This window comes from Pseudochaenichthys georgianus, chromosome 10 (genome assembly GCF_902827115.2).
Source record: "Pseudochaenichthys georgianus chromosome 10, fPseGeo1.2, whole genome shotgun sequence".
Lineage (NCBI taxonomy): Eukaryota > Metazoa > Chordata > Actinopteri > Perciformes > Channichthyidae > Pseudochaenichthys > Pseudochaenichthys georgianus.
In genome coordinates this window covers 16,529,849-16,557,248 of record NC_047512.1, presented here as the reverse complement: position 1 = coordinate 16,557,248, position 27,400 = coordinate 16,529,849, and the positions used below count along the sequence as shown (strand labels likewise).

At 42.6% G+C, this 27,400-nt stretch overlaps 2 protein-coding genes across 12 annotated transcripts in view; one reads left to right on the top strand and one right to left on the bottom strand.

Moving 5' to 3' along the window:
• The first annotated feature begins 40 nt into the window (after nt 1–40).
• Nucleotides 41–11,257, top strand: tex11 (testis expressed 11). Its single transcript, XM_034093450.1, has 29 exons — nt 41–128; nt 868–980; nt 1,193–1,277; nt 1,440–1,519; nt 1,603–1,683; nt 1,770–1,889; nt 2,112–2,192; nt 2,294–2,379; nt 2,461–2,518; nt 2,602–2,697; nt 2,801–2,882; nt 3,231–3,309; nt 3,453–3,604; nt 4,150–4,235; nt 4,412–4,549; nt 4,701–4,803; nt 4,917–5,041; nt 6,160–6,245; nt 7,121–7,174; nt 7,270–7,322; nt 7,421–7,498; nt 7,730–7,800; nt 8,254–8,367; nt 8,547–8,619; nt 9,077–9,226; nt 9,345–9,453; nt 9,577–9,697; nt 10,300–10,467; nt 10,985–11,257. Exons 1-29 carry the CDS (start codon nt 101–103, stop codon nt 11,054–11,056), a joined length of 2,742 nt encoding a protein of 913 aa, XP_033949341.1. The 5' UTR covers nt 41–100; the 3' UTR covers nt 11,057–11,257.
• A 105-nt stretch (nt 11,258–11,362) lies between these two features.
• dlg3 (discs, large homolog 3 (Drosophila)) overlaps nt 11,363–27,400 on the bottom strand; it is an 86,770-nt gene continuing 70,732 nt past the window's right edge. For 7 of the 11 annotated variants that reach the window (XM_034093093.1, XM_034093095.1, XM_034093098.2 and 4 more), the window contains 11 exons: nt 23,616–23,730; nt 20,321–20,497; nt 18,777–18,852; nt 18,060–18,159; nt 16,480–16,521; nt 16,252–16,302; nt 16,060–16,161; nt 15,799–15,971; nt 15,410–15,522; nt 15,069–15,160; nt 11,363–14,509 (listed from right to left, as the gene is read on the bottom strand). In XM_034093093.1, coding sequence (XP_033948984.1) covers nt 14,403–14,509; nt 15,069–15,160; nt 15,410–15,522; nt 15,799–15,971; nt 16,060–16,161; nt 16,252–16,302; nt 16,480–16,521; nt 18,060–18,159; nt 18,777–18,852; nt 20,321–20,497; nt 23,616–23,730 — 1,148 coding nt within the window. In that variant the 3' untranslated portion in view covers nt 11,363–14,402. Of the gene's footprint in view, nt 14,510–15,068; nt 15,161–15,409; nt 15,523–15,798; nt 15,972–16,059; nt 16,162–16,251; nt 16,303–16,479; nt 16,522–17,361; nt 17,408–18,059; nt 18,160–18,776; nt 18,853–20,320; nt 20,498–23,615; nt 23,731–23,969; nt 24,235–24,942; nt 25,261–27,400 lie in introns of those variants that run through there. The other 4 variants (XM_034093096.1, XM_034093097.2, XM_034093104.2 and 1 more) reach the window with 3 other exon arrangements.

Sequence of the window (27,400 nt, the reverse complement as noted above, 5' to 3'; positions counted from 1 at the left end):
AAATTCCCGGGCATTTTTCACTTCTGTCAATTAAACATGATGGCGCTCTGGTGAGGAGCTAACATTAGCCTTAATATCAGTGCTGAAACTTTTTTTTTAAATGGAGCTTATTGTTTCAACTGTGAAAGGTAAGTGACGGTCCTGTTTAAGGTGTTCTGGTAAAACTACTATTACTATTATAGTTTACTATATTTATTACTATTATTATCATTGTTTATCAACCTAGCTAGTTTCTAACTTTTGGCTAGGTTTAACTGCGACGAGCTAAGGCTAACTAGCTAGGTTAGCTTGTGTATGTGTGCTAATGTTAACAGTCACCTATGCTTGAGTTCTTTTGATTTATGTCCTTGTCTTTGCTACCTTAGTCATGACCAAAATCAATAGAAGTGGATTTAAAGATTTCAATACAGCATTATAGAGCATAAGATACAATATGGCAAGCTAACAGTAACTACATGAGTATTAACAATGATGTTAAATAATTATAATGATGGTGCAATCAGATAACCTAGAAAACAGGTCTGCGAATCTTTGGACAGACATTGTGCTAGTCAAGGAGAATTAAATATATATATTTCCGAACTCAATAAAAACACCAAATATCTAATGGTCATGGCTTCTCAATTTATGAAGAGGTGTTAGCTTCTAGTTATTTCCCATCTTTGAATACTTCCACAACTTGTGAAGTGTATGGGATTTAACAATAATTTATCTAACAATCAATGGTCAGCAGCACAAGATTAGCCTCATTTTGTAATTTAATTCTTTTTTTAATTGCCACAATACAAACATTACAAGTGATTTTTTTTTATATTGCAACACTTGGAGAAACATTTGAAGTTTTTTGTTTGGTTAACATTATCACAGGTCTCACAGAGAATCTGCTGCAGAAACAGACAACAGACTATGATCAGGTGATAGAGAAACTCTTCTCTGAAGTCTCTGGCCTGGAGGATTTCCCCAAAATACCAAATCCACAGGTAGGACTGTTGGTAGAAGAGATTATGACTATAGATTGACTGTTAATGTAACTCAAACCACTATTTACTTCTAAACTAAGTTGAACAATGTAAAGTCAGATTTATAAACTTGGTTTGTGTTTGACTTATATAGCATTTTGACTCTTTTATATGCCATAAGTTTGTAGAATTTATTAGTTGATGCATATTTCTTTTTCATGCTCATCTTACAGCTGGAGGAGTGTGCCATCCAGCTGTGGAACTGGGCAGTTACCAAGAATGTTGGCACCACTATAAGTAAAAATCTGAAAGCTAAAGGTACAATTCCAGTTGCATTATATATTTACATGAACATTTTACTGATGATCATTGCATCTGAAATACCCAGACACACCGTGTGAAATGTGTGCCAAATGCAAGAGGAGAAACCACAGACATGTTACGTCACAATGAAATGTTTTCACCATCCATTCCTCACAGTGCGTCATGTAGCATGCAGCCTGCTGTACTGCTGTGAGCCTGAAAATCCAACAGAGGGCGTTATTCGCAAGCAGATCCTGGTAAGCAATACTGTAGGCTCCTTCTATGAGTGCTCCATTTTTCAGGAGAACGAGGTCTGTTTCTCAGTGTCTAATCTTTACAGATGGCCAGCAAGACAGGAAGAACCTGGCTGGACTGCAAAAATCCCCAGGTGGCAGATAACTTCTTACGGCTTGCTGTGAAGGTAAAGAAAGAAACTGAGAGAGATTAGTTTAGAACAAACACCAATACAGTTTTCCTTACAAAATCTACCACATCCAATATCTCCAGAGCCTGGAAACTCTCTATGCCCAACTAACATCCAGAGGGGACGGAGCAGCTGACATCACTTCATCCAAGGGAGATGTAGAAAAGGATCTGCTTCGAATTCTCTCTTGCCAGGCAGAATCGGTGAGCTGCGGCACATGTGATGTTCAACACCTTCAATGTGAATATTTGTTCTTGTGATATTTGGCAGCTGAGGAAGTGCTATTCTGACAGACTTGCAGTGTGAAGTGTGAGACAGTTAAAATGTTAACTGAACAATGAGAGGGGGAAATCTCATTTGTGCTGATAGAAAATGTTAAATTGTTTGCTGACATTTAACATTAAGTTCAAGTCTCTTTTTTGCAGGCCTTGATTCAAGGGAATAACCATGATGCTGTGGTCTATATGCAGCGCTGTAGAGACATGCTGCAGCGGCTACCAAAGGATGTATACAAACTCTCTGTTATAACTATGTCAACATCTTTTATTGTGACACACGTGTTGAAGGTGTAGGGGACAGTAACAATTAATTATTTGTTTCCATACAGACTGCCTATCTCTCCATTATGTGCTACAACTTTGGAATAGACACTTACAATCTGAAAAAGTTTGAGGAAAGTACATTTTGGCTGAGGTAAATATAATGCTACATTTCAACAGAAAAGTGCTTGGAAACAATGCAGATTGAGAGCAATTTGTTATTTTCCATTTTCAGCCAAAGCTATGAAATTGGGAAAATGAATGTGAAGTACGCACCTGGATCTGAAGTCCAGGTAAGATAATGCAAAACAACATTTTGTAAAATCAGCGGTTAAAAAATAAATAAAAATGTAACTGTACATTTTCATCACAATAGGCCAAGGTCTTGAGGCTCCTTGCTTCTGTTTATTTGGAGTGGGACTGTCAGAGGTTTCAGGAGAAGGCTCTAAATGCTGTCAGCTTAGCCAACAAGGTGGGATATCATATATATTTCTCTAATTACATTATATGTTTGCATTTGAAGCAGACACTTGCAGAAAGATTCTCTAAATGCTTTGCGCTGTCCAATTTGACAGGAATTTACGAGCGCCTCTGGGCTGTACTTAAAGATCAGAATACTCGTGAGATGCGGGGCCTCCGACGATCATATCAGAGCAGGTTAGTTATCACCCATCTTTGAATTATTTATACAGAACTTCATTTTCATCGACAGCAGTGGGGCGTCAGTGGCTGAGAGTTTAGGGAAGTACATCATGAAGGAAATGTTGCTAGTTTGTCAGATTCTCTGAGGCTACTGGGAAGAAAAGTAGATTTGTGAAAACTCAATATGGCTACTGAAGAGTTGAATTACTCCAGAATAAGTGTCTACAGTAATGTAACTACTAGGCTTTTACAAGTCAGACGTTGTAGTAGAGCTGCTCAGTCTCATATTGTGCTAGCACTGAGACATTCCTAAGTATGAGTTAAATGCACAATTAAAAGCAGGTTATATCCATCTTATTTCAGGACTTAATGAGATGCTGGAATCTAAGGTTTCTCTTGAAGTGTGTCTGAGCACAGTGAAGCTACTCATGTCTGAAGACAGGTACAATCATCTTTGCTAGCACTCTCACTTGGCAGAAACTCACATTGCTGAAGACGAACATGTGCACACAATCACATTTGCTTCTTTTAAGGAATGCCCACTTGCTATTCTACTCTGAATGATATTTGCTTTGATTTTTCCAGAGAAGTGCTTGCATTTGACTATTTGAAACGTGTGTGTCAGCACTTTGAGTCGTCCCCTGACCTGGGAACAGCTCTCGTTCTGCACATTGAGCTGCTGCTGCAGAATGGCAGGGAGCTGTTGGCCAAACAGAAGATAGAAGATATCATCACTGGTAACAAGTCTTTGAATCAAACAAATATATTTTATTCTATTTTATATAAATGTAAAAATACAAAACCATACTAGAGACGTATATCGCATCAGAGTGAACCAAACAATGCAAACAGTGCAGTGCAAACAATTGAATTGCTCCATTTTACATTCACTGTTCGACCCGGGAACCCTGAGGCCTACTTAGAGCCCAAACTCTGATTTAGAGGTTTGACTTTGAAAAAAGAGTTCCTCAACCTGTTCACTCGAGCCTAAGGGACTCTTTTGTGTGATTGCGAAAGCTGATATTCTATCAAATAAAATGTGAAAGGGATTTGATATATATATTTATATCCATCCAGAGACAACATCCTTTACTATACCCAGTGACATACAACTCTGCCTCATGCTTGGATAAGTGCATGGATGTTTGTTTATGTTTACATTTTATTTGAAGAATATCAGATTTTTCACAGGCTTGATTAAACATTGTTAATTTTATAATTATGTAGGTAATACGCTGTAGATGTACCTCTATTAGTATAACCATCTATTACACCCACACAGGCCACTATACGGGAAAACAGCTGACTCCACAGGCCCTCACAAGACTTCACGTCATGCTGTGGGATAAAGCGTCCAAACACTTTGAGGTAGGCTAAACATAGCCTTGTTTATCCTTAATTCAGAAGGTATATATACACATGTATAGTTATCAGCATGGTAGGAGGCTGCTGGGCCAAAACACTTTGGATAGGTTCAATGCATGAGGTTTCATTTCCACACAAGGATAAATAAAGGAAACGTAATGCTCTATCTTTCTTCCTAGGCCAACAACTATTCTGAGGCTCTTCAGTGGTATAACTACTCGTTGAGTTTTTTCAAGGCGGGTCAAACAGAGTCCAATTCAGCCAAACTGCAGAGGAACAGAGCTTCCTGTTTCCTGATGCTCAAACAACTGGAAAAGGTAAGACAACTTGAGCACAGCAGCAGGTCAGGGAAGTGAATGTGTGGTGCAGTTGGGGGTCAAAGGTCACCAGCCACATTGGCAAATGCTCTTTTGAACACTTTATGTGTGTGATGTATGTTTGCATGTACATGAAAACTTGTGTTTTCAGGCCAAAGAAGCAATTAAAGAAGCAGAAAGATGTGATCCTGGCAGCATTTTCACCCAGTTCAGTGTTTACAAGATTGCAGTGCAGGAGAACAATGTGGAGAAAGGTATCTGCAAACATTAGTCGTGTGATACAAGCTGTTATGGTAGTAGTGTTATAATGTCATTACTGCCACATGTTCAGCATATTCCCCGTGGTGAGAATGTTGATGTGTACCAGCTGTAGAGGCAGTGAATGCGATGGGACGTCTGTCCAAGAGTCCTTCGGCCAGTGAGGACGGGCTGCTGGTTTCTGAGAACGCTGCCTCCAATCTGCTCAGTCTGGCTGCTCAGATTGCTTTGGAGGTGAGACTCATCACAGGACTCTACACAAGTCGTACAAATAGGATTTAATGGGAAACTAATGTGTTTGCTTTGGAGGACTTAGTTCCACAGGTGTGCAGTGTGTGGGTGGGAAGCTGAAAAGGAGGATGTCCTTGTCACAGCACTGACCTGTGAAATGTCCTGATAGCAGATGTCGGAGCATGTTGCACCCAGGGTCCAAAATTGACTTTTTAGTCAATCTGTGGCTTGTAAACAAAAAACATTACTGGCTAAAATATGATTCAACCGGCCATTACACCGCAAAAGAGTCAATGTCATTGGAAACAGTGATTGTATTTACCCACCCAGCCACTCATCAAGTTTCAAGGCTTTATTGGCATTAGCACATTAGCTACAGTGTAGATCGTGTATGGCAATGAAAAACGTAGGTCACAGGCTCCTCCAACAGTACAACATATATATAGGACATAGAACAAATAAAACAGATACAATCTGTACATCTTTTAAACATACTTCCACCATGCCCTTCATTTTTATTTTAGGTTTATCCAAATCGGCAATGTGACCCCACCACTTGCATACTGGCAACATTCTCTGTACAGTACTACTCGTAATTGAGCAAGAGAAAGAAAGCGTGAGTGTAGGGACAGTTGATAGTCGTACGCCACCACCTATGTGAAGAGTTGAAGCAAAACAAAATGGGGTCATTTCACTTGTTGTCAAGAGATTGGATTAAAGTAGCTACTTGTGTATGGTAACTGACCTCAGTATTATTATCCCCATCATAGATCTTTACTTGCATTTGGCGAGTGGCGGGTTGTAGTTTTTGGGCACACCTTTCTGGTTAAGCTCCTCACTGCTGGTTAAAAACAATCAATAACAACAATCAATTCAAGATAAAACATCACTGAATGACACGTCTCCAGTTTATCACACTAAAACATACACAAGTACTGATACATGTTAGTATTCCGTTTTGATTGGTTTGTGACAAAGCTCATATTGTTGAACAAATAGCTCAAAACTACATGTATTAACTATTATATTATACTATAAGTATTTTAGTTACTATATGATTGTAAACATTATGATTGGTGGGTGGTGGTATTAATGAGGGGGTCCTGGTTCTCCTGTGACAGAACGAACAGCAGGAAACGGCCATGAAGGCTCTGGGGAGCTTGTGTGAAAACTCCAAGGATGAATCTCAGGTCCTCACCGCTCTCAGGTCTGTGAACGGCAACATTCAGAGTTAAAACATGTGCCTCCATTTAGTCAATCATTGTATCACATGGAAGCTTCAAAGGAATACAAAGCCAGAACTAGGGCTGTGCAATTAATCGTATATTAATCTCGATTACGATGTTGGCTTGCAACGATTACGAAAATAACGTAATCGAAATAAAACGATTATTATTTTTATTTAAAAATAAAAACATTTTTATAATTGGTTTGTCAGTTGAATTATATTTAAAGTTCAGGGTAATCAACTGTTAAACACATACTGTTCACATTTGATTTTTCAATAAATGGATGTTTTCAAAGTAAATGGATAATCGTTTTTAATAATCGTGATATCAATTATTCACCAACATAATCGTGATTATGATTTTTGCCATAATCGCACAGCCCCAGCCAGAACCTCACAGTTCTGTTACATGAGAAAGCATTAAAGACACACACACATGTGGACTTCCTTTTAGATCAGCAATGTGTTTAAACTAGCAAGCCGTTTTAGGTTGGTTTCCTCTCCCTTTCTGACACTTAGCTACCCTTTGTTTTCACTGCTGCTTTAAGAACAGAAATAATACATTTCAGATGCCACGTTTCTTTGTTTTGCTTATATTTTTAAGTATGCAGTGTCATGTGTTGAGGCTGTAAACAAAACATAATGGCAGAGTTTCACACTTAAGTGACAACATTTAGTATAGAAGGCTTAGGTGCTGCCGAGAGATTGTAGCGAGTCTGTTAGTTTTCCGTACGCCTCTATGATCCACTGACCTATATTCCCTGCTTCTCCACTCAAAGTGTGTCTCTGTATAATACAGTTAGTAGGTGAAAGAAAGGAGGTCAACAGCAGTTTCTCCATTCATCTTTTCACAGGTGTTTGGTTCGACTTGTGCTCTCCACAATTGAGAAATCGAGAGAGGAGATGAGGCAAGGGGAATTACCTAACACAGTCTGATTATACAGCAATATTGATGCAGCTTTATTTAAATACGCGTATTTACTGTCCATTTACTGGCTTACATTTCTCTATGTAGGAATGTGGATATGGAAGTCCTGCTGCCATATCTAAAGATGGGTGAGTACATATGAATCTTGGATTGAATCGCCTTTCTGTGAAGACATTTCTTGCTGTTCGTCAATATAAATTACACATTTATTTTGCCCTTTCTGCAGCTCTGCAGAAAGTTTCACACCAGAGTCGCCTGACTGCTGAGAAACGCACAGAGGAAGCCAACTGGTTCAGGAAAATTGGTACAGACCCCCTCCTAGTCACTTCAATCTGACATGGAATGCTTTCACTTAAAATGTTGCATCACCTTCACTTTGTCTGTCTGTGTGTGTGTGTGTGTGTGTGTGTGTGTGTGTGTGTGTGTGTGTGTGTGTGTGTGTGTGTGTGTGTGTGTGTGTGTGTGTGTGTGTGTGTGTGTGTGTGTGTGTGTGTGTGTGTGTGTGTGTGTGTGTGTGTGTGTGTGTGTGTCACAGCGTGGAACTCGGCTCTGCAGTGCGAGAGCTGCCCTGACAGAATGAGGGATTTCTTCGTGCTCTCATACCAGGCAAGTTCCCTTTTACGAGCTCTGTCAGGGTGATCAATCAGTATCTACAGTGCGTGTGTGAATCAATAACAGCAGAACATATTGTTTTAGAAAGATAAACATATCAGTTTGAGATAAAGAATCGTAACGATCCCTTTGTCCTCGGTCTTCACCGTCAGCAGAACACCTTACTCTGTATTTCTCCATGAGATGGTATCTGAGAACAGCCCTACACTCAGAAGCTTCTGCTGTGGGAAATTGGGGTGTTGGATTATATTTTAGGGGTAATATTCAGAAGTTATTGTTGAATGAATAATGAATAATCTTTCCAAGTCTTTCCTACCACACATTTTCCAGTTTATCTTGCATTCAAACCCGCCTTCAGACCACAAGCCGCTGCCTTACTCTCTCTCTGAAACAGCCAGTGAATGGCGTGTAGCTAAATGTTAATATGTCATGTGCCTGAACCCGCAGCTCTCCCAGCTGTGCCCTCCTGATCGCACTCTGCTCATGGGCCAGAAGACGTGTCTGCTAATGGCCGCCGCCGCCTCTCTGGAGCTCTGCAGGAAATCCCCTCACTCTGGCCAGGTGTGCCTCCCACTCCCTCTGCCCCTCTCCCACATTTAGCACGTTCTCCATGCACATGAATGGAAATGTACCACATCGCTGGTGTCGGTGTTTCATTTTGGTCCCTCTGCCTTTGGAGACAAAGTGAACACTAGATGGCGACGATGAATCCAGAGTGATTGTTCTGTCTCTGTCCACAGACCGAGGATCTCACTCAGGCTCTGGAGCACATTCAGATCTGCTGGGAGGTCTGGAAAACCCTGAAGGCTTCAGGTACCTCAAAGGAATAATTTACCACCTAAATGATGCTTTTTTTAATCAATGACTTACCCTGTGTGTGGTACCTTAAAAACCTTTGATTTACCGATATGCCTCCATGAACAATAAAGAAGAGTGGGGGACTTCTTACACTTGGGCAGGCACATAACTGTTCATGCAAAAATATATATTTTGCTACCAAGACTTAAATCATTTCGCAAGAGTTGTGTCAAGATTTGTGACCCATTTTTCCTTAAATGAATCAAGGATGTTCTTAATTTAAGATGCTTTGTTCGATGTTTGAGAAAAACACATTTTCTTGTGTGAGCTATTTATTTACAAATGGTTTTTTTCCAGTTGACATATTCCTTTAGGTAGCTTTACTATCTGAATAAAAGCCATGTTTGTTATTAGCACGTCTTCTGTGAATCAAAATGGAGCTAAATAAAGTATTCCCACCGTGTTCTTGCAGGGAGTTTCCCAAAGGACCCGACCGACACGCTGCTGCTGCTCTACGAGTTTGAAGCCCGGGCGAAGCTGAACGACCCCAAGGTGGAAACAGTCCTGGAGTCCGTGTTGGAGCTGGAACACGTCGAAGCCAAGGTGCTAGAAACCATTGCAGGTAAAAAGAAAAAACAACCCTTGCCTTTAAAACCCTTCACTGTCATTTGTTGCCTGCTGACGCCTAAAGAAACACACGTTTGAGGGTCTGCAGTAACATCTTCCCTCTCTCCATGCAGCCTTGGCCATGGAGCCCCCTGCCCACTACCCTCTGCTGTGCAAGAAGGCCTTGAGGGTGGCTCTCTCGCTGCACAGGAAGCAACCGCAGGCCGACCTGGCCCGCTGCAGGCAAGCCAATCACCGCTCTGCATGAAAATACCCTTGACATTTCATTAGCGATGCGTCCCCCCAAAGTGCTTATCAGGATGAACGTGTTTCTGACTGTGAGCCTGTCTCTGTGTCCCCGCTCAGGAAGTGTGTCCACAGCCTGATCAAGCTGTCCCTCCCGAGCGGCGTGTCGGAGGTGGAGGCCCGGGTGCTGGAGGAGGTGTGGGACTACTACGAGGAGGCCCTGTCCGTCATCGCAGCCGCAGTGAGTCAGGACCAATCACACAGCCTTCCCCTGGCACCCGCCTCCTGCTCCCTCCAACACACCGGCTCCCCGCTATATAATTAACCCCCTCTCCTCCACTCCATGGCCGCCTGCTGTTCGAGAAGCCTCTTTTTTATCAATGGGCTTTCAGCAGCACTTCAATTAGCAGATGCTTCCATTCACCACCCCCTTCCTGCCAATTTGAATGTTAATGTGCTGTACAAGTCATCGTGCTGCCGGTGAGCCGCCGCTCTGAAAGAGGCATCAAATGATGGAGACATTACCCTGCTGAACAGGCAGAGACTATTTCCCCTTCTCAGTTGGAGTTATCACTGGAAAGCTTTGGAACTCTTTGGATCAAAGTGAAAGCCCGAGATTAAAGAAGTGTGTAGAAGGAATGAAACTTTAGAAATGTTAAAAAACCTTCCAGTTTGTTTACGGTCTGTTTGAGACTCCAAAGGATTAGTAAAGGTTAACAAACAGGATTTGGGGAAAGTGACTCCCCACTTTAAAAATAAAAAGCAGATTTCCTTCCATAAGTTTGGCTTCAGTGAGTCACCCAGATGTCCTTTTGAACGTCTTCCTGCTCCTCTCCTCTGCAGCCGGACGACTTCCCGGAGATGGAGACGCTGTGGCTGCTGACGCGGGCCTGGAACACGGGGGTCCTGCTGTACAGCCTGGCCCAGTACCCCGAAGCCGAGAGGTGGTGCGGCCTCGCCATGAGCTTCATCCGCCACCTGGGGTCCCTGCAGGAGAGCTACGAGACAAAGGTACAGGGCGGGGGAGAGGGTGTAGCTGTGGAGCATTATAGAGGAGGAATAGTCCTGCATGTTAGTAGGGGGGCAGTGGTCCATTTATCTGGATCAATCATCGGTTCATAGATCACCGATCCTAAAAGAAAACATTGATACACATGATCTCAAAACACGCCCTTATTTTTGAAATTCAGAAAAAGTATTTTCACTCAATGTGGCATACATGAAATGTCTGAAGGAGCCAGAAATAAAATGTTGAACTGATATTTAAGTTCTGTTTAGTTTGAGTTGTTAGTTGATATAAATGTAATTAATGTTGCTAAATGAGTATTTAATATTGTCTCGTATTGATGGCAGGCCCCTGGATTTGTTTGAAATGGTGGCAGACTTTGTAACATCAGCAGATATCATGTAGTTTCCCTAAGAACCAGTATATCACATGGTGGGGATTTACACACCTACTGGTTATAAAGTGCAGAAACCTCACTGTGGACCTTTAAGAGCTCAACGGTTGTTTCTGGTGAACCCACAGATGTCTGGACTCTACACTGAAATCCTGGACCGGCTGGACCGAGCCAAGAAGAACCTCATCATGGAGGAATAACTGACCTGCTGTCAGTCCCGTGTTAACTGTGTCTGAACTTGATCAGTTACAGCAGCTCGTTCCAGCTAAATGTTATCAATGTTTCTGTTCAAATGTTCTTCAGTTTCCTCAGTGTTTATGTAGCTGTGGGGTCTTCTGACACACACATCCAGTCCAGTTTGTCTGCAGCCTGGGTCTTTCGTTCCCTCATGCTTCCTACCTTTTTCGACTGTCTTCCATCAATAAAGACAAAACAAATGTGAATAATTGATACCCTTATTTTCAAATTCGGGGGGTTGGGGTTTAAAGTGCAATAACAAGCGGATCAATATCATAACTGAGTCACATATTTTATTTTCAAACAAATAAACTCTTGTCAAGTCCAAAAATAAAACCCAAACAAAAGTTGCAGGACTGTTCCCTCATGACTAGGACAAGGAAGACCATGAGGCCGAGTGTCCTGATAGGCTGTACCACCTGCAGTGACAGGAAGGAAACTACTGTACAATCAAAGGGTTCATGTTTGCAAGCACTTACTGCACAGATAGATGTGCTATAACATAAACATCATCACCCAAAAGTACAAACAAGAACCCTGACCCCCCCCCCACCCAAAAAATAAAAGCATATGTCATCGTTTCTCTCATCAGAACAAAGACCCTCATCAATTATACACACACAGAGGCATTCAGGTTCGTTATATACCACATCCTCAATGGAAAGAGTTCAAATGAAATCAAGTTCTTTGGGCTTTGACATGGCTGACTGAGGTATGAATACCACGCACATTGTTAACAGTCAGCTGTATTTCAACTAAACACCAGAGGACCAATGCTAAACTTCTGATGATGTATTGATCAATGCTCCTGGTTTCTGTGATATTGTGTAGGTTTCTGACTGCATCTCTTTCATTATTTTACAATATATATATTTTTTCAATCTATACACCCAGACACGTTCCACAAGAAATCACATGTAGACAGGCTCTACTCGAGGGAATTGAATTCCCAACTGACTAGTTAAGTTTTCCAATAGGCATTTGAAGAGAAATACCAACAATACAGCACATTTGTATGGAAATTATATCTCAAGAGTAGCTCAAACTTTACTTACCTGACATTTGTGGTCTATAAAACATGTTTTTGTCCCAGTTTGATTCACACATGCATGAAGCACAGGTGAGGGGGATCTGCTGGGGGCTTATTTACATTGTACAGCTACCACACCCTTTGAAACAGTCTGCAAGCAGTTTATAAATGGCTCTGTTCCCTTCGGTTATTCCCTGAACTCTGGTTTTGACACAGGTAATGACAGCTGGTTTAGCAGTGGTGCCTGGCAGGGGGGCACACCTGTTCAGAAAATGCCTGCAGGTACAGGTGCTCTGTGGGTGGGAGAGAGCAGGGGACCCAGAGGTCTCGGTTACCACTTCCTGTTGGGTCTGGCTCTCGAAAAACAAGAAAGAAAAAAAAACTTCTGTTGCACTCGTCAAGAAGCTGAGGAGGAAAAAGTTCACAGGATCGGGGGGCGTTCCACTTTTCTTCAGACTTACTCGCTCACATGCACACGTTAACAAACATCTGCATGGGGGGGGGCAGTTTCAATCCTGGTGATGCAGCCGACTCAAAGGTTACCACGCCGACGGCCTTCAACAAGAGAGCGAAGACACCAAATACAGCCTGATTACGCCGTTAGGTTGCCTTTAGCTTAGCGACAGAACCACCATCAGCACTTCACACATGACAGCTCTGAACCCTCCGCCCTAACGTGGCCTTTCAGTCGGGGGGGAAATGGTATCTGTACGTGAGAGATTCCTGACGCACTAAGAGCTCGATACAGAGGTTCAGCACCTGCCAACAAGGACTCATACATGTATAGATAGGCTACACAAAGCATGTAGGTTTTTCTTTTTTAATCAAACCCGACTTTAGTGTTATTTTTTGGTAAGGGGACAGGGGGACAATTCAAAAAACAGGTTATATTGACTCTTTAATCGTTAGGACATCCAATACAATTATTGTCTTGTTCTACCCGTTTTAAGGCCACCGTCATGGCGGCAGATAGGACAGTACCATGTGACCATTCAATCAGAAGAGAATCCTCTTGGAAGGCAGAGAGTGTAATCGGGCGGTCTGCTGCTCAACATGAGAAAGGAGGCGCTGGCTGGTCAAATTGTAATCCAATGGCCAAATTATTTCATTAAATAGGAAGAAAGGTTGAAATACGGGGGAGAAAAGGCGCCCACGCGGGTGAGACTTTCATCTATTGCAGAGGTGAGACTTTGTTTTAACTATTGCACTCAAGTCAGGCCTCCTGGCAGTTGGAGGACACAAAGAAAATGGAGAAAAGAGGAGGGTATTTCCTCTCTTTTCCTAAATTGTGTGCAGCCTCCCTCACAGACAACAGGTAGTCACAAAACAGAATTTGTATTCGATGTAAGGCAGTTTGGTGTTTTGCAGAGAGCCCAGTTACACTTCTCTACCCCCGTCCTTTACACAGAGCAGCTAAAAACCACAAGCAAAAAAAATCCCACAAAGAAAGAAAGAGGAAAAAAAGAAAAATGAAATCTAACAGCCCTCCAAATTGACAATTCTAGTGAAGTGTAAAATGTGTAGTTTTTAATATGTAGTAAAATCTCAGTGGGATTTTATCATTTATCTTGTGATTTCATAATATAAATGTAGAGATTCACAACGCATTTCTTCCTCTTGATCTGCCTCGCGAGATGTCTTTATCAGCCGCAGCGCAGACGGCTGGCAGGCGACCAATCAGCAAGCTGCTTCGTGATAAATAGATCACCAGTTTGTCGGCTCCACTAATTTCCTCAGTCATTATAAACAAGAGACGACTCCTTGAACAGTACCATCAGCAGGGCTCGATCTTATCCAGTCTTTTTAGAAAAAGAAAAAACAAACCTTTATTGGTCTTCACTTCTCGTCTTGCGTGTCTTTTTAAATGTGATTTGATGAACATTTACAAAGTGTTCCGACTCGGTATGATTTGTCTCTGGTTCCCTGCAACTTTTCTTTTTGAATCCCGACTCCTGTAACATTCTGATCTTCAGTCAGTCCCAGTTCACAAAAGGATTTATTCCTTTTCCCTTTTGTTTTCATTTCACATATTCCTTTGGAATGGCATTTCCAGTCTTGAATGGATTTGTTGAGAAACTCATGCAGGGGTGTGCACAGTCACAGTAATGGTGATAAGACTTCTTTTTCATTTAGAGAGTAACATAATGATGACACTAAAACTTGATATGAAACATATCTGCAAAAAGGAGGTGAGGGGGCTATTTGGGCTTGGGGGGGGGTCTCTTGGAGGCAGGAGGGGAGCTCTGCAGCGCCGCAGAGAGGAGGGGGGGGCAGGGAGCTCAGAGCTTCTCTGAGGAGGGGATCCAGATGTAGGGCCCGGACTGCTCCTCGATGATTAGCTTGATTTTGTTGTAGATCTCCTCTAGTGAGTCACCCTGTACGATAGCTGGACACACACACACACACACACACACACACACACACACACACACAATTAGTAGCTTTTCAGGCAAACATGGCTCTCAGAATAAAATAAATAAAATGTTGACATATCTTATAGGAAAGGGTTATCTTTACTAATAAAAATAATAATCAATAGGGTCTGGACCTTTAAGCTACAGTATTAACCAGGTTGTTGTTTGCAAGAAAGAAAGTTAACCATTTATTTTTAAGTAGTTGTTCATGCATAAGTTTAATTCCTGTGTTTATTTGGATGTTTCATATTAAGTACATTATAACTGGAGGATCTGATGCGTTGATTGATTAATCAAGTAGTTGTTTTGACAGACAATGAGTCTGCAATCTTTCTCACTAATTGTTTTTCAGTAATTTCTTTAGCTAAAGTGCCAAAGATCTGTCTAACTCTTCTACGGCTCGTCTTGTGTGATGGACAGACAGCTGAACTGAACATGTTTGAGTCTTACATTTTAAATGTAGAATATCATTTACAAAAAAAAATTGTCCAAATCTGAATGTGTGACCCAGAGGGGGGCAGTGAGACCGACCTGTGAAAAACTCTCCGAAGTCTTGCTCCAGCTTCACCGCCTTGTCAAAGACTTTATTGGCCTGCTCGTACGTCTGCCTCTTATTCATCTCCCTGAAAGGAGAAAAGCGAAGGTGAGCGCCACACACACACATTACATGTGACTTGTTAGACGCTTTTATCCAAAGCGACTTACATACTGTGGGCAATCCCCACAGGAGCAATTTGGGGTGAAGTGTCTTGCCCAGGGACACAACGACATGCTGACTGCAGTGGGGTTTGAACCTGTGACCCCCTGATCTGAACACCAACGCACACACACACACACACACACACTACAGGAGGGAAAAAGCTCAAACTTACATTAGGGCTTCAATGGATTTTGGTTTAATAAAGATGGCAATCGGATAAAGTTGTGCTTGCTGCAGTCGTTTGATGGCGTTCCCGGACACATCCAGGATGCAGTGCTTCCCCTGCTGGAAGGGAGGATCGGGACAACGTTAAAATCTTCTAGGATTGATTTCTTCTGAATTTCTCAGAAACGTTCAACATTTGTAACAGTAATACTTTTATTTGTTGTAACATTTCAACAAAAATAATGAAACCACGTTCACTTGTAGATTAAGTGCCAATCATTTGTGATATCTAGGTTCTTTAAAAAAAAAAAAAAAGAAAACACAGATTTGAGGAAATAGTGAATATTTTCTAGATGAGTTACAAGCTCGGATCCTCCATGAATCCAGTGTGCTCACCCGCTCAGCCACCGTCCGGACCGACAGTATGCTCGTCCCGTACAGGTTCTCGTTGAACTGGCCGGCCTCGATGAATTTATTATCCTGAATGTCTTTCTCCATTTGCTCCCGCGAGCCCACAAAGTGGTAGTCCTGTCCGTCCATCTCGTTCTCTCGCCTCGGACGAGTCGTATCTGCGGAGGGAGGAAGAGCGAGGTTATTTTCATCCCCGCTGTTTCGCTCAGTGGTTCCGTTTGGGTACGATTGTTGCTGTGGACTCACGAGGTACGCAGGAGCCAAACTTGTGGGGGAACTCGGAGATGAGGTCATCATTTACTCTGTCCTTCATCGGGCCCAGGATGATGACAGGCCTCGTGTAGTGGACTGCACGGAGAGGAATAAGGGAGGTGAGGGTGCATAAAGAAACAATCACTCGTACTTTTAGTTACAACTGTAGAGAAGGGATTTACTCACTTTCCTGTCGAATGACCGGCTCGTAGGAGAGAATCGTGTCCTCCTGTCCCTCTGTAAAAACAAAATCAAAAAGTTTACACCTCATTTAAAAAAAAGAACACAATCAAACTGGCATGGCTGATAAAACACTGGGAGGAATATTAATTTACAGTTGTCATTTCACAGGTAAAATGTTATTCATCCGTGTGGGCAGTGTGAAAGAAACCATGAGAAATGAAGGTGACTCACTCGAACTGCTTTCACTGTCACTTGTGTTGGATGTCAGGCATTCTGCAAAAGCACAAGAGAGCGAGTTGCAGACCATTTAATAAAAAATGTGTTTGTTGATTAAAACAGTAGAGCCACAGTGAAATTACAACTTATTCTCTCATCAGTGAAAATAATTTTCCACCAGACTCAACAGCATTATGCAACAAGAAAAAAAGCACCTTGCTTCTCGACATGTAGGCCATTAAAAAGGGGGGGGAATAAAGAAAGCAGGAGTCTTGCTTGGTGCGGAAGCCATGCTCTCGTAATATTAGGGAAGTGGTTTTAGGTGCAAGCAATAGGAAATTAAGTGTTTCCTGTGACAGTATCCCAAATGACCAACAATCCCCTGGCCAACGCTTCCTATTGCTAGATCTGTGCCGGATCTCATTTCAGGGAAAAGACAAAGAAAACATGGAGGCGTTCGGCCGTCCACAGGAGGGAGGCAGGCTGACTCGGGGGAGCGGGCGAGGGGCAAAACGTGTTTCCAACACGGAGATAAACACTGACAGTTACACTCAGCTCCGTGACCTTATCTGACAAAACTCTGCTAACAAATTATTATAAAGTCCCCACGAGACATCCAGAATAAGTGTAACGCTCACTCAGCCTCACTTGTGAATGCATCTTTTTGTGAAGTAGTGTTTCGTGTGTGTGTGTGTGTGTGTGTGTGTGTGTGTGTGTGTGTGTGTGTGTGTGTGTGTGTGTGTGTGTGTGTGTGTGTGTGTGTGTGTGTGTGTGTGTGTGTGTGTGTGTGTGTGTGTGTGTGTGGTTTAGCATTCCCAGCTCGGTCTGCAGTGGCAAAGCACTTTTTTCTCTGGGCTCAGGGGACAGCTGCTTGACACAGTACAACCACACACTTACTCAAACTCTTTGATCCATAAAAGTCATCGCTTAACCCTGGGAAGTCCTAGGTGTCCCGACAGGTGAGAGCAGAAACCAAGAGAAGAGAGCAGACAGGAAGAAGAAGAGGTTAGTGAGAGTCGGGGCGGAGAGGAAGAGGAGTGCTGCTCGCCAGGCCCGCTGACACACGCCGCTGTACTCATTACGCCTGAGCCCCACTTTGTTCATAGTAAGCCACGGCCTTTCAGTGACACCGGCCCAATCCCATTAAAGTGGCATGTTGACCTGTTAAGTGTTAAAGCTTCCGTCCAGTTAATGAGATTCCTCTTGTTGTGGGTCAGTGACTGCAGGACTGATCAGGACTTATACAAGGAGCAGCATGGCCGTGTTGGGAGGGCCTGTGTGTTAACGCAGCCACGCACACACATCCGGCTGGCAGCACACACTCCTCTGGAGCCCGTAGACAGATGCAGACACACCGGAGAGACCCCCCTCCCCCCACACAGCTCGATGTGTGTGTGTGTGTGTGGGGCATCTCTCCGGGACAGTGAGAAAAAGGGATGAGAGTGGTGCCGTCACACAAACCATCCCTTGGAGGTGAGCGGAAAGATGAGAGTTGAAAGACAGAACTGAAGCATGAAGGGGATAGGACGAGAAGAATAAAAAAAAAAGCCACAACACCACCCCGCCCCCCTCCATCACACAGCGGGGGTACTCACGTTCGGACTCCACCAACTCCTGCACAATATTCTCCTTGCTCTTGTAAAACGGGAACTTGCGTGTCAGGTTGAAGCTTTTTTTGCGCTTTACTTTGACTGGCTGCTTGTCGATGTGTGGGTCAGAGACGGGCAGGAGGGAGGGGGGGGGGCGACGAGAGGGTGAAAACAAAAACAGAATGGGTTTCATTGAGGGTACTCGACACCCATGCAAAAAAACAAAAACACAAATGAAATGCAAAACAAACAATACACATCAAATAATGAGATATGAGAAGCAGTGGGTAATGGGTGGAAATGAATGGCATATCAATGTGAAGTAAACAGGCTGCTGTTTGCCCACTTAAAACATTGTCATTAGGCTGGATCTGTGTGCATTATAGATGATACAGACACAACAGCACAGCTGATTTACACTTCTGCAAATTACATCTGACAGGTCCGCCTCTGATAGACATTTAGGGGGAGCCCATTTCTTAATATGAAGGAGCCGCCGAGGTTACGGGGAGCTCTCCTCTCCACGGAGCTTCTGTAATCTATACAGTAATACGAGCTTTTGTTTGTGCTCGCTCCACAGAGCAGGTGCTGGTCTCTCTCCCACACACAGGGGGAGGCAGGCCGTCTCCCTGGTAGCCCAGCAGCAGATCTGGAGCCTCGCTGCGGCGCGGCGGGGCGGGGGGCGGGGGGGGGGGGGGGGGGCAGCTGCCCCTCTACACTTACCCTGTTGGACTCAATCATGCCTGTCCTGGCGTGGAACTTGACTGTTTTTAACCTGGCCCGCTCCTTCTTCTCAACTCTGGGGAGGAAATACAAAATCATTTGTTTTCGTTATAGCATGCACATAAGGTGAAAATAAAAAAGGATGCAGACTGTGACGGATACAACATCTGTAGACTAACTTTCAAATTAACATAAGGAATGGCCACATTTACAAGTAGGATATTATTTACATAGATTTTGCAAGGAATCGCATGTTAAATTAAATGAACAGTGTGAATTAAATTAATAAAAGTTATTAGTAGGGATGCTCCGATCAGGGTTTTTGGGGCCGATCACGATCACCAGAATCAGAATCGGCCGATACCGATCGCCAATCATAGGGTGGGTGGGGGCTATGGGGATCTTCCATCCAAGTGTTGTATTGTGAATTGTGTAGCAGAGTTTCCGTTAGCCGGTAATTAGCGGACTATGACCGGTAATATATGCTGATGTTTAGAAACTCAGTTAATAGGGCTCATTTTTATATTGCTTCAGTTTATAATCGTAACGGATCAAAAAGTTCAGATTAATTTTTCAATACATTCCACAAACAACATAATTATTACATTCAAATGAAGTACATTATTCAAGTTTACATTAACGTTGGATAATAACACGGGAGCCTCTCTCTTTTCCTCCCTCCTGACAGCCCGTCAGTATCGTCTCGTGCAGCTCACTGATCCAGTAATGAGTGACCAGACAGTGAAGAATAAATATATTTATAACTAGTTTAGCTAGTTCCAGAGGTAGATCAAATAGCTAAGTGTGTTAGGTCTAACTCTTAGTGTGTGTTTTGCCCACCGGTCTGTTACAGCGGGCGGAGCTGTGATCCGGTAGAGCTGCGTGTCTCCGTCAGCAGCAGCTGATCTCTCCCTCTTTCTGCTTCACACACGTTGCATACCGCTATTTTGTTGTCTTTTTCGGACACCTTAAAAAAACTGTCAGACTGGTGAAGCCATTTTGGCGAGCTTCTTTTGCAGCGCACAGAGAACAGTGTCATGTATTTTGGGTCATCTGATCGTCTCTCCTGATCGGCATTTATAGAGAAAACCGACCACACTATTAAGAGTGAATATCGGCCGATCGATCGGAGCATCCCTAGTTATTAGTTCAGTTATCAAAAGAGAAACTATGGATGTGAGTTCTTAGTTAATATAATACATTTCATTTATACAGCACACTTTAAAAACAACGTCACCTCAAGGTGCTTCACAATGCTATGAGGAGAAAATAATAACAATACAAAGTTATCTAAGGAGCATATAGAATAAAATATAGTAATATAAAAAAAAGTTAAGAGCATAAAAGGTTAGAATAAAATAAAACTTGAGTTGTTATAGTGTAATAGCAAGAAATGACTTCCTGCATCTGTCCTTGTGACAGGTGGGCGGGGCTATCGATGATGGATAACAGTTTGTTGAATTAAATGGGAACACAAGTTAAAGGCTGGGGATGACCGGTAGTAGCCACATTAGCTTTGTGTTTCGTTAGCAGAGGATGCGTACCTTTTCTTGCTGGGGATGACCCCGATCTGCTCGCTCTCTCCATGCGGGGTGACGAGCCTCGCCTGCCACCACTCGTCATCAGAGGCGTTTATGACGTGCAGGATGTCTCCGTAAGAGAAGCTCAGGCCTTGGCTGGGCAGGCAGCTGTCCCTCGTTCGATCATAGTCAAATAAAGCTCTGAGAAAACACAAGGCTTTTGTTACACTCCTTCCTTCCTTTTATCTTGAGTTTGTGTGCTGTGATTCCACTTCACTAAGATTGAATTACCCACACATGGCAGCGATGAATTTCATGCATTATATTTTCAATTTCTTTTACAGTGAAAACGGCAATTGTGATCACGGGTTGCATTGATACAAATTGAAAAGCTTGGGACAATTTGAGTCCTATACAAATGCTGTTTAAGCCCCAAGCCTGTTTTTCAGGTCTCAGGCTCGAAAATGACATGCCCAGAACAAATGACTATAACTTCACTTCTAAAAAGGGGTAAATTAATCATCTTTTTTCTCAAAGCAATGATAAACCTGTCAGTTGGATGTAGAAAAGTCAGAATCAATATAGATGTTTTTATTTTAAAGTACATTCAGATTGAACATAGTAAAGAAATGTAAATGATTGTGTCTGTCCAACAAAAAACATTACTTATAGTGAAAACCACCCTTGAATGATGGGATAGCAGACTAAAAGCTTTAGGAATCCAAACTATAACATAACAAGTACCCTGTATCAAGATTGATGCAAAACAAGTGACATTTGACCTTTTTAGAGAGATTTAGAAAAAAAACACTTCTGGGGACATTTGGGTGCATTTTCCATATCTCTGGAACCCATCGGTCGATTTTGGTGATTGACACCTCTTTTTAACCGTTGGAGCCAATAGAATCGAGGGGGGGGGGGGTTCCTAAATCCATCTAAACATTACCATTGGTGAATGAGTGTGATGCGCAGCCAGCACGCCCAAAACGAGAAGCTGGGTTACAGCTCTCATACACTCTATATGAAAACTCAGTTTATTGACATAAATATGATGATGGAATATCAGTAATCATTTCAAAGTGACACGGAGACATTGGATTAACCTTCAGCAGCGTTTTAATGCCATTGAACACAACTTTTGATCAGAAAACAGCAAAGGTAAGACGTATTTACCCTGAGTTTTGGTCGCACAGTGATGATACGTATACCAGTGGAATCTGTGGAATCTCAGCTTTCATATGATATCTAGTTTGAGCAGATCCGATGAAGTATAACATATTTCTACCGTGAGTTATGTGCTAAGTGCGTTAGCACTCTTTCGCTTAGTGCCAATTCAGAGGCTCGGCGTTAGACTTGTGTTTTGTTTCGGTAAAAATGGTTCATATCGTCAGGTAGCTGAGTTTCTTCCTGTTAAGTGGGTATGCCCATTCATAGTTTGTTAAATGTTAAGAAGCCCTGAGACACAGTTTTGTGAAAAACAAGCCCGTAGCCCCCGCTGTTCATTTTGGGTCTTTTCATTCATTACAGCACATTTAAAAAATCATTGACAGCCTCAGGTTAATTTACAGTCCTGTTTAAAATGAGGAAATGCATTGAAACCACTGCCAAGGGTTGGTTTTGTAGACGATTTGCACTACTAACATGTCTGTAAACCGCGCACTACTGTTTAACGCTTTATTCTAGATATAGTTTGAAATAATACAGTTAATTTTTACAGAACTGTACTGCACTGTATTTAAATCATACACAGTACAGTCATTTATTGGGAAGAGTAATTCATTCTTTTTTTAAAAAGCTGTACTATATTAGAACATTAACAGGCAGGCTGTGCATTTCATCACTTCATTAAAATGGTAATCTGCAGGAAATAAAGGAAAATCAGTTGTTTTCCAGTTATAATCAACCACTTAGAGATACTATAAGAGATTTCTATTTCACTTTGTTTGCATGTGGTTTGTGAGCCGACCATTATGAACAGTATGTGGAACATGGATGACGATGATAAACCTGTTGAAAGTATATCTAGTGTCTTTGTAATCAAACAAACATAAAGGTGAAAAGTCAAATCCAACTTCTGCCAACACACGTATTCATTCATTCATTTCCTCTCAAAATGTCCACCTGTTGTTGCCACATACTTTCCACTGTAGACAACCACTGTTTATTGTCTGCCAGAGTGCGTCACAATCTCGTCAGACAGGTAAACCCACATTTCATTTCTTAAAAAGGTATTAATACCGGCTCTACTGGTATTAACCTTACTTGACCTACAAGATTTTATATACAGGTTATATTGCCAGGGATTTTTCCGAAGCTGCCAACTGAAACTGGCAGTAAATTAACAGTGCGGCTGAAACTGTCATGACGCAATCCAGAGGAAGATTATCAGCTGGAGCGCCTAACAAGGAAACAAGTGCACTTTCTAACACAGGTTGATAAGTCATATTCAAATTCCTAGTCTGAACCACTCCATACACCGTGACACACTAACGGAGAGAGTGGGAGCACATGTGACACTGTTTTTTCTTCATTCAAAAACACTTCAAAAAGGCTCAGCTCCTCCACATTCCTGAGGCGGGGCTGCGAGGACATGGCGGCTCCTGCATCAGCCGGCTAGCTAGACAGCTTTCCCAACATAACTGAGAGCTGAGTCACCACACAGGAGCAGGCGAGGCTCTACATGCCTCACAGGAGTCTATAGGAGACACTCCTCTCTGTAGTGGGCGTCCAACCAGATAACACCTACACACTTTTGATGTATCCCAGTGAGGTCCAAACCTAATCAGTCTAGTGATGTAGCGATTAGGTTTAGGTTAAGTGAAGCGCTTTAGTGGAGATACGGGGGAGCACTTGGACGTTACATCACCCAGCGCTCTCACCGTGACCCTGGGAGGATGCCACCTGAACGAGCATCCATACAGTTTGGCCCAAAGTGTCATACCTCGGGTCACTTTGACAAGCCCCCGCTGTCAATCACCATCACAGAGGAGAGTCGGTTTCCTGTGGCATGAAGACAACAACAGGGGATGCCCGTCCGTCGACTATATGATAGTGATGAATTGTTTCAACTTCGTGCCCTAAATAAAATCTTATCCTGTAAAAAGCTCAGTGTGGAGTTTCATGTTTCATCCCTGACAGAGTGGCTGCTTTTTGAAACACGTGCTTCTTCAGCTGTGCTCTCCCCCGCAGAGCACAGGTTGATTACATAACAGTTACTATTTTGAATACAGATCTTAAAAGATTATGTTGTGAGTTCAAGCATGACTGTGAGTGTGTGTGTGTGTGTGTGTGTGTGTGTGTGTGCGCGCTCCAGCCTTACCTGACATAGAGGGAGCGTTTCTCGCTGGTGCGCAGGGATCCTGACCCTGAGCTCATGCTGCTGTTCATCATCTGCTCCCTCAGGTCGTGGATCTTGGACTCAAAGCGACTGTACTCTGCGTTGAAGAAACGGACAAAACAAACCGTTTCAAAAATAGGTCCTCGAGCATAAATACGTACCCAGGCATTGGAAGAAATGTCATTTTATAAATCATCCTGGCCAAAGCTATTGTTATTCATGTTACTAGCCCGTTAGCCACCAAGGCAGGCTATGAAACACATATTGTATCGCATTACAGATATGACAGATACTTTTTGGTAAGAAAAACAATTAAAACAATTTTAAATTACATACATAGTAATTTGGCTCCACAGCTTTTTTCACTCGTCACTCACGTGAGCATTTTGAAAATGATAGTGTTGTTGCGATAATATCCAAAAAAACGACAACATCTCATTCCTTGACGACCCCCTTGGACTTTAAACTAGCTAAACTAAAGGTTATGGCGGTATTTACAGTGTTCAGACCTACATTGTGCTCGCTTGTTCTAGATCTGAGAGTCTCAGTTGCTCTGCAGTGAATCGAGGAAAGGTTCAGCGAATCCTTAGGCTGATTAATGACCCCGGGAACAGATGGTTTATCACAGATCTGCCTTACACATCCAGTAATGTCTCATGTCAGGTAATTAATTACACAGATTAATTAAGTTCAACATGGGCTCTTTAGTGTGGTTAAAACAAGGAAAGGCCTCCAACAATTTCAAATGTATGACCATTTGTCATAGGTGCGTAAATCCAGTTGCTGCTCGGGAGCAGGGCGATGATGAATGAATCCACCTGGACCTCCTCATTAACAACGCTCTCATTAGCCGCCGAGCGCTCTGAGCCTAGCTGGAACAAGCCAGGCCACCTCGGCACACAGCGCACCGCTAGATCAACAGACCGGCAGATGCAGCTAGAAACACAAGTAGGCCGGGCGCTCATGTGATCACACAAAGGAGGCGCTGGGACCACAAACAAAGCTGTATAGTGAGCAATCAAATTAAATAGATCAATAAAGATAAGTACATCTGAATGTTTTGAGAAATATATTTGTCAAAGCTGACAAAAGAACAGTAATCACAGTTAAAATGATGTGTTAATGATTCATGTTGCCGTCTAGTATAAGCTAGAATCCCATCATTATTAAAAGGCATATGATAACATATGCTATTTCTCTAATGGCACAACACATCTATGTCTTCATCATAATTAGCCTATAAATACAACCAGGGCAAGAGAAAACCATCTACATTTATTCCACATATCTTATGCTGGTAAATTCCTACCTTACAGCTTAATCATCATCATAGCTGGCAACACTTCCTGTAACGTGAACAACACGAGACCAAAGTCCAGATTCAGTCCAACAAGCCACCAAGAAGCTTTGAAAAACAAACATCCATGCCTTCAAAAGGGGATTCAGCCCAAGTTAGTCCAAGCTCCTGGAAGAAAATGTCTGGGCAGGTGCAAAGACAAGCGTCAGGTCGCTGCACTCTCACCCCCTGCCGATACCTAAAGGGGATCCAAAGCAAACACACATCGTGCCCGGGGCCCGGTGTCAGCCCTCCGCCCTGGTCTCTGCTCGAAGGGTTAACAATACAACAGGGTGACGCTGCAAGGTGAGGAAACCAGACACCGCCTGCATGCCTGTAACCAGGAGCAACGTCCTAGCTAGCACTCCTCGCACAGGGACAACAAACGCAGAAACAGCCATTCAGACTCGTCCACTTGTCTCTCAGGCAGCTGGGGAGGAGGGGTTTTAGGGACAAGACAAAGAGTAACGAGAAGCACTCCTAACGCCCTGCCTCACGATAACACCAACCTGAAGGGCTGCGCCGCAGAGACAGCACTACAGGTGGAGGAGCAGAATGCTGTGGTCACGTTCCCAACATCCAGATGATTCACCTACACTGTGGACGTTAGAGTGCTGCCTTAAGCCTCTGTTGGGAGTTGGGGTGGGAACCATAAGCTAAACCATAAACTGCTGCCACACCTCGTTGTTAATGATATCAGCACACATCATCTGTGTACAGTAAATCACAATATCTGTGGAACAGGGCAGGAAGTTGAGCCACAATAAGTCATCGATAAGTGGTCAACTATTACAAATATGGCTACTAACTATTGAGTATTTTTTGAAGACAAAAGTCGAAATGATCTGCTACCAGCTTCTGAAATCTGAAAATGAAATGGTTTCTTCACTTCACAATATTTTAGCTTTAGACAAAACAGATTTGAAGACGTCATCTTGGACTATGGGACTTCTTTATAGATCAATCTATAATCAATAAACAAGAGCATAAATGGGCAATACAATATAAATCATTAGTGGCAGCGTTTGTAGGGAAACACACCATACTAAATGTATTTTAAATGACTTTCTTAATAAGAGTGCTTTCCTTTTCAAATCATTTTGAGAGTCACATGATATGAAACACTAAAGGGAATGTAAGGATACTCCCAGCGATTATAAAGAAAGCACAGTGATACTGGAGAAGGAGGATCACAACAGAGCCAGAGGAAGAAGACACCTTATACTGAAACCTAAATCGACTATTTGTTCCTCACACATGGAGGACATGGAGAAGTCGTGATGGAAATAAAGCTTTCCGGATTGTGAGGAAATCAGATGTTAGATAGCAACAAAACACACATAGAAGTCACAACTGTAACGGAAACGTTTAGACCCAAGACCACCACGGATGCAAATTGAACTGATTTCTGGCTACACTAAAGATCAGAGATTGATGCATCCAGCCTGGGACCTTGGTGCAGGTCATTCTTCATCTCCTCCCTTTATTTCCTGTCATCTATTTACTGTGAGTTACCAAGTGAAAAAATAAAAGCTTCATGCAATTTCAATGGACACCGTCTCATTTTTCAATACAACTGAATTCAAATAAAGCTGAATTTTTAGCTATGCAATGAATATGTTCAACAAAAGGAAATGCCATCAATCCAAATCACAGCTCTCACTGTACCTGACATTTTCTTAACAAATGTCAGAACAAGACTGAAAAGACACATTTATTCTTCAAAACTCGCCATTTGTACATCATAAAACATGCCTGGCACGATGTTAACCTCTTATTGCATCAACATGTACGAGGCTGTAATCTACAGCAGCTGCAAATATAAAGTCTAAATGATCTGGTTACACTAGTAATAACATAATCATCTGTACCTGGTTACAGACTGAGTCATAATTGCAATGTCTATTAGTTCATTAATGACTAATCCAGTGATCAATCCAGCTTCATTATTCATCCACCCTACTACCCACAAACACGATGCTGAATGCTGGGTACCAATATTATAAACGTTAATGCTCCGTCTATTAAAACACTTAATACACAAGAGCTAGCTTATATTTTTAGGGGTGACCCACAGGAAGAAACGACAGCTAATAGAAACTGGGACTATTCTGTATCTCTCACTCCCACTGCGCGTCCTCATTAGGCGTACAGCTTTTTATTTTGGGGGGCGGTCGCTTCTCTTTTGATCCAGTTATGCAACGCAGCAGGCATGTACTTGTAATGTGAGAGTGTGTTATGTTCTCAGGATAGTCCAGCCAGGGCAGACACACACGCCCTCTCCAATAATAAACTTCAGCACGATGAACATGTAGACCCTGGCTTAGCTATTTCTACAATCGTCTGAAATGCAGACCGGTATGAGTACAAAATAGAACCCTAACAAAAAACATTCACCAAAATCTAATTCAGAGCACTGCTTTCACTTTCA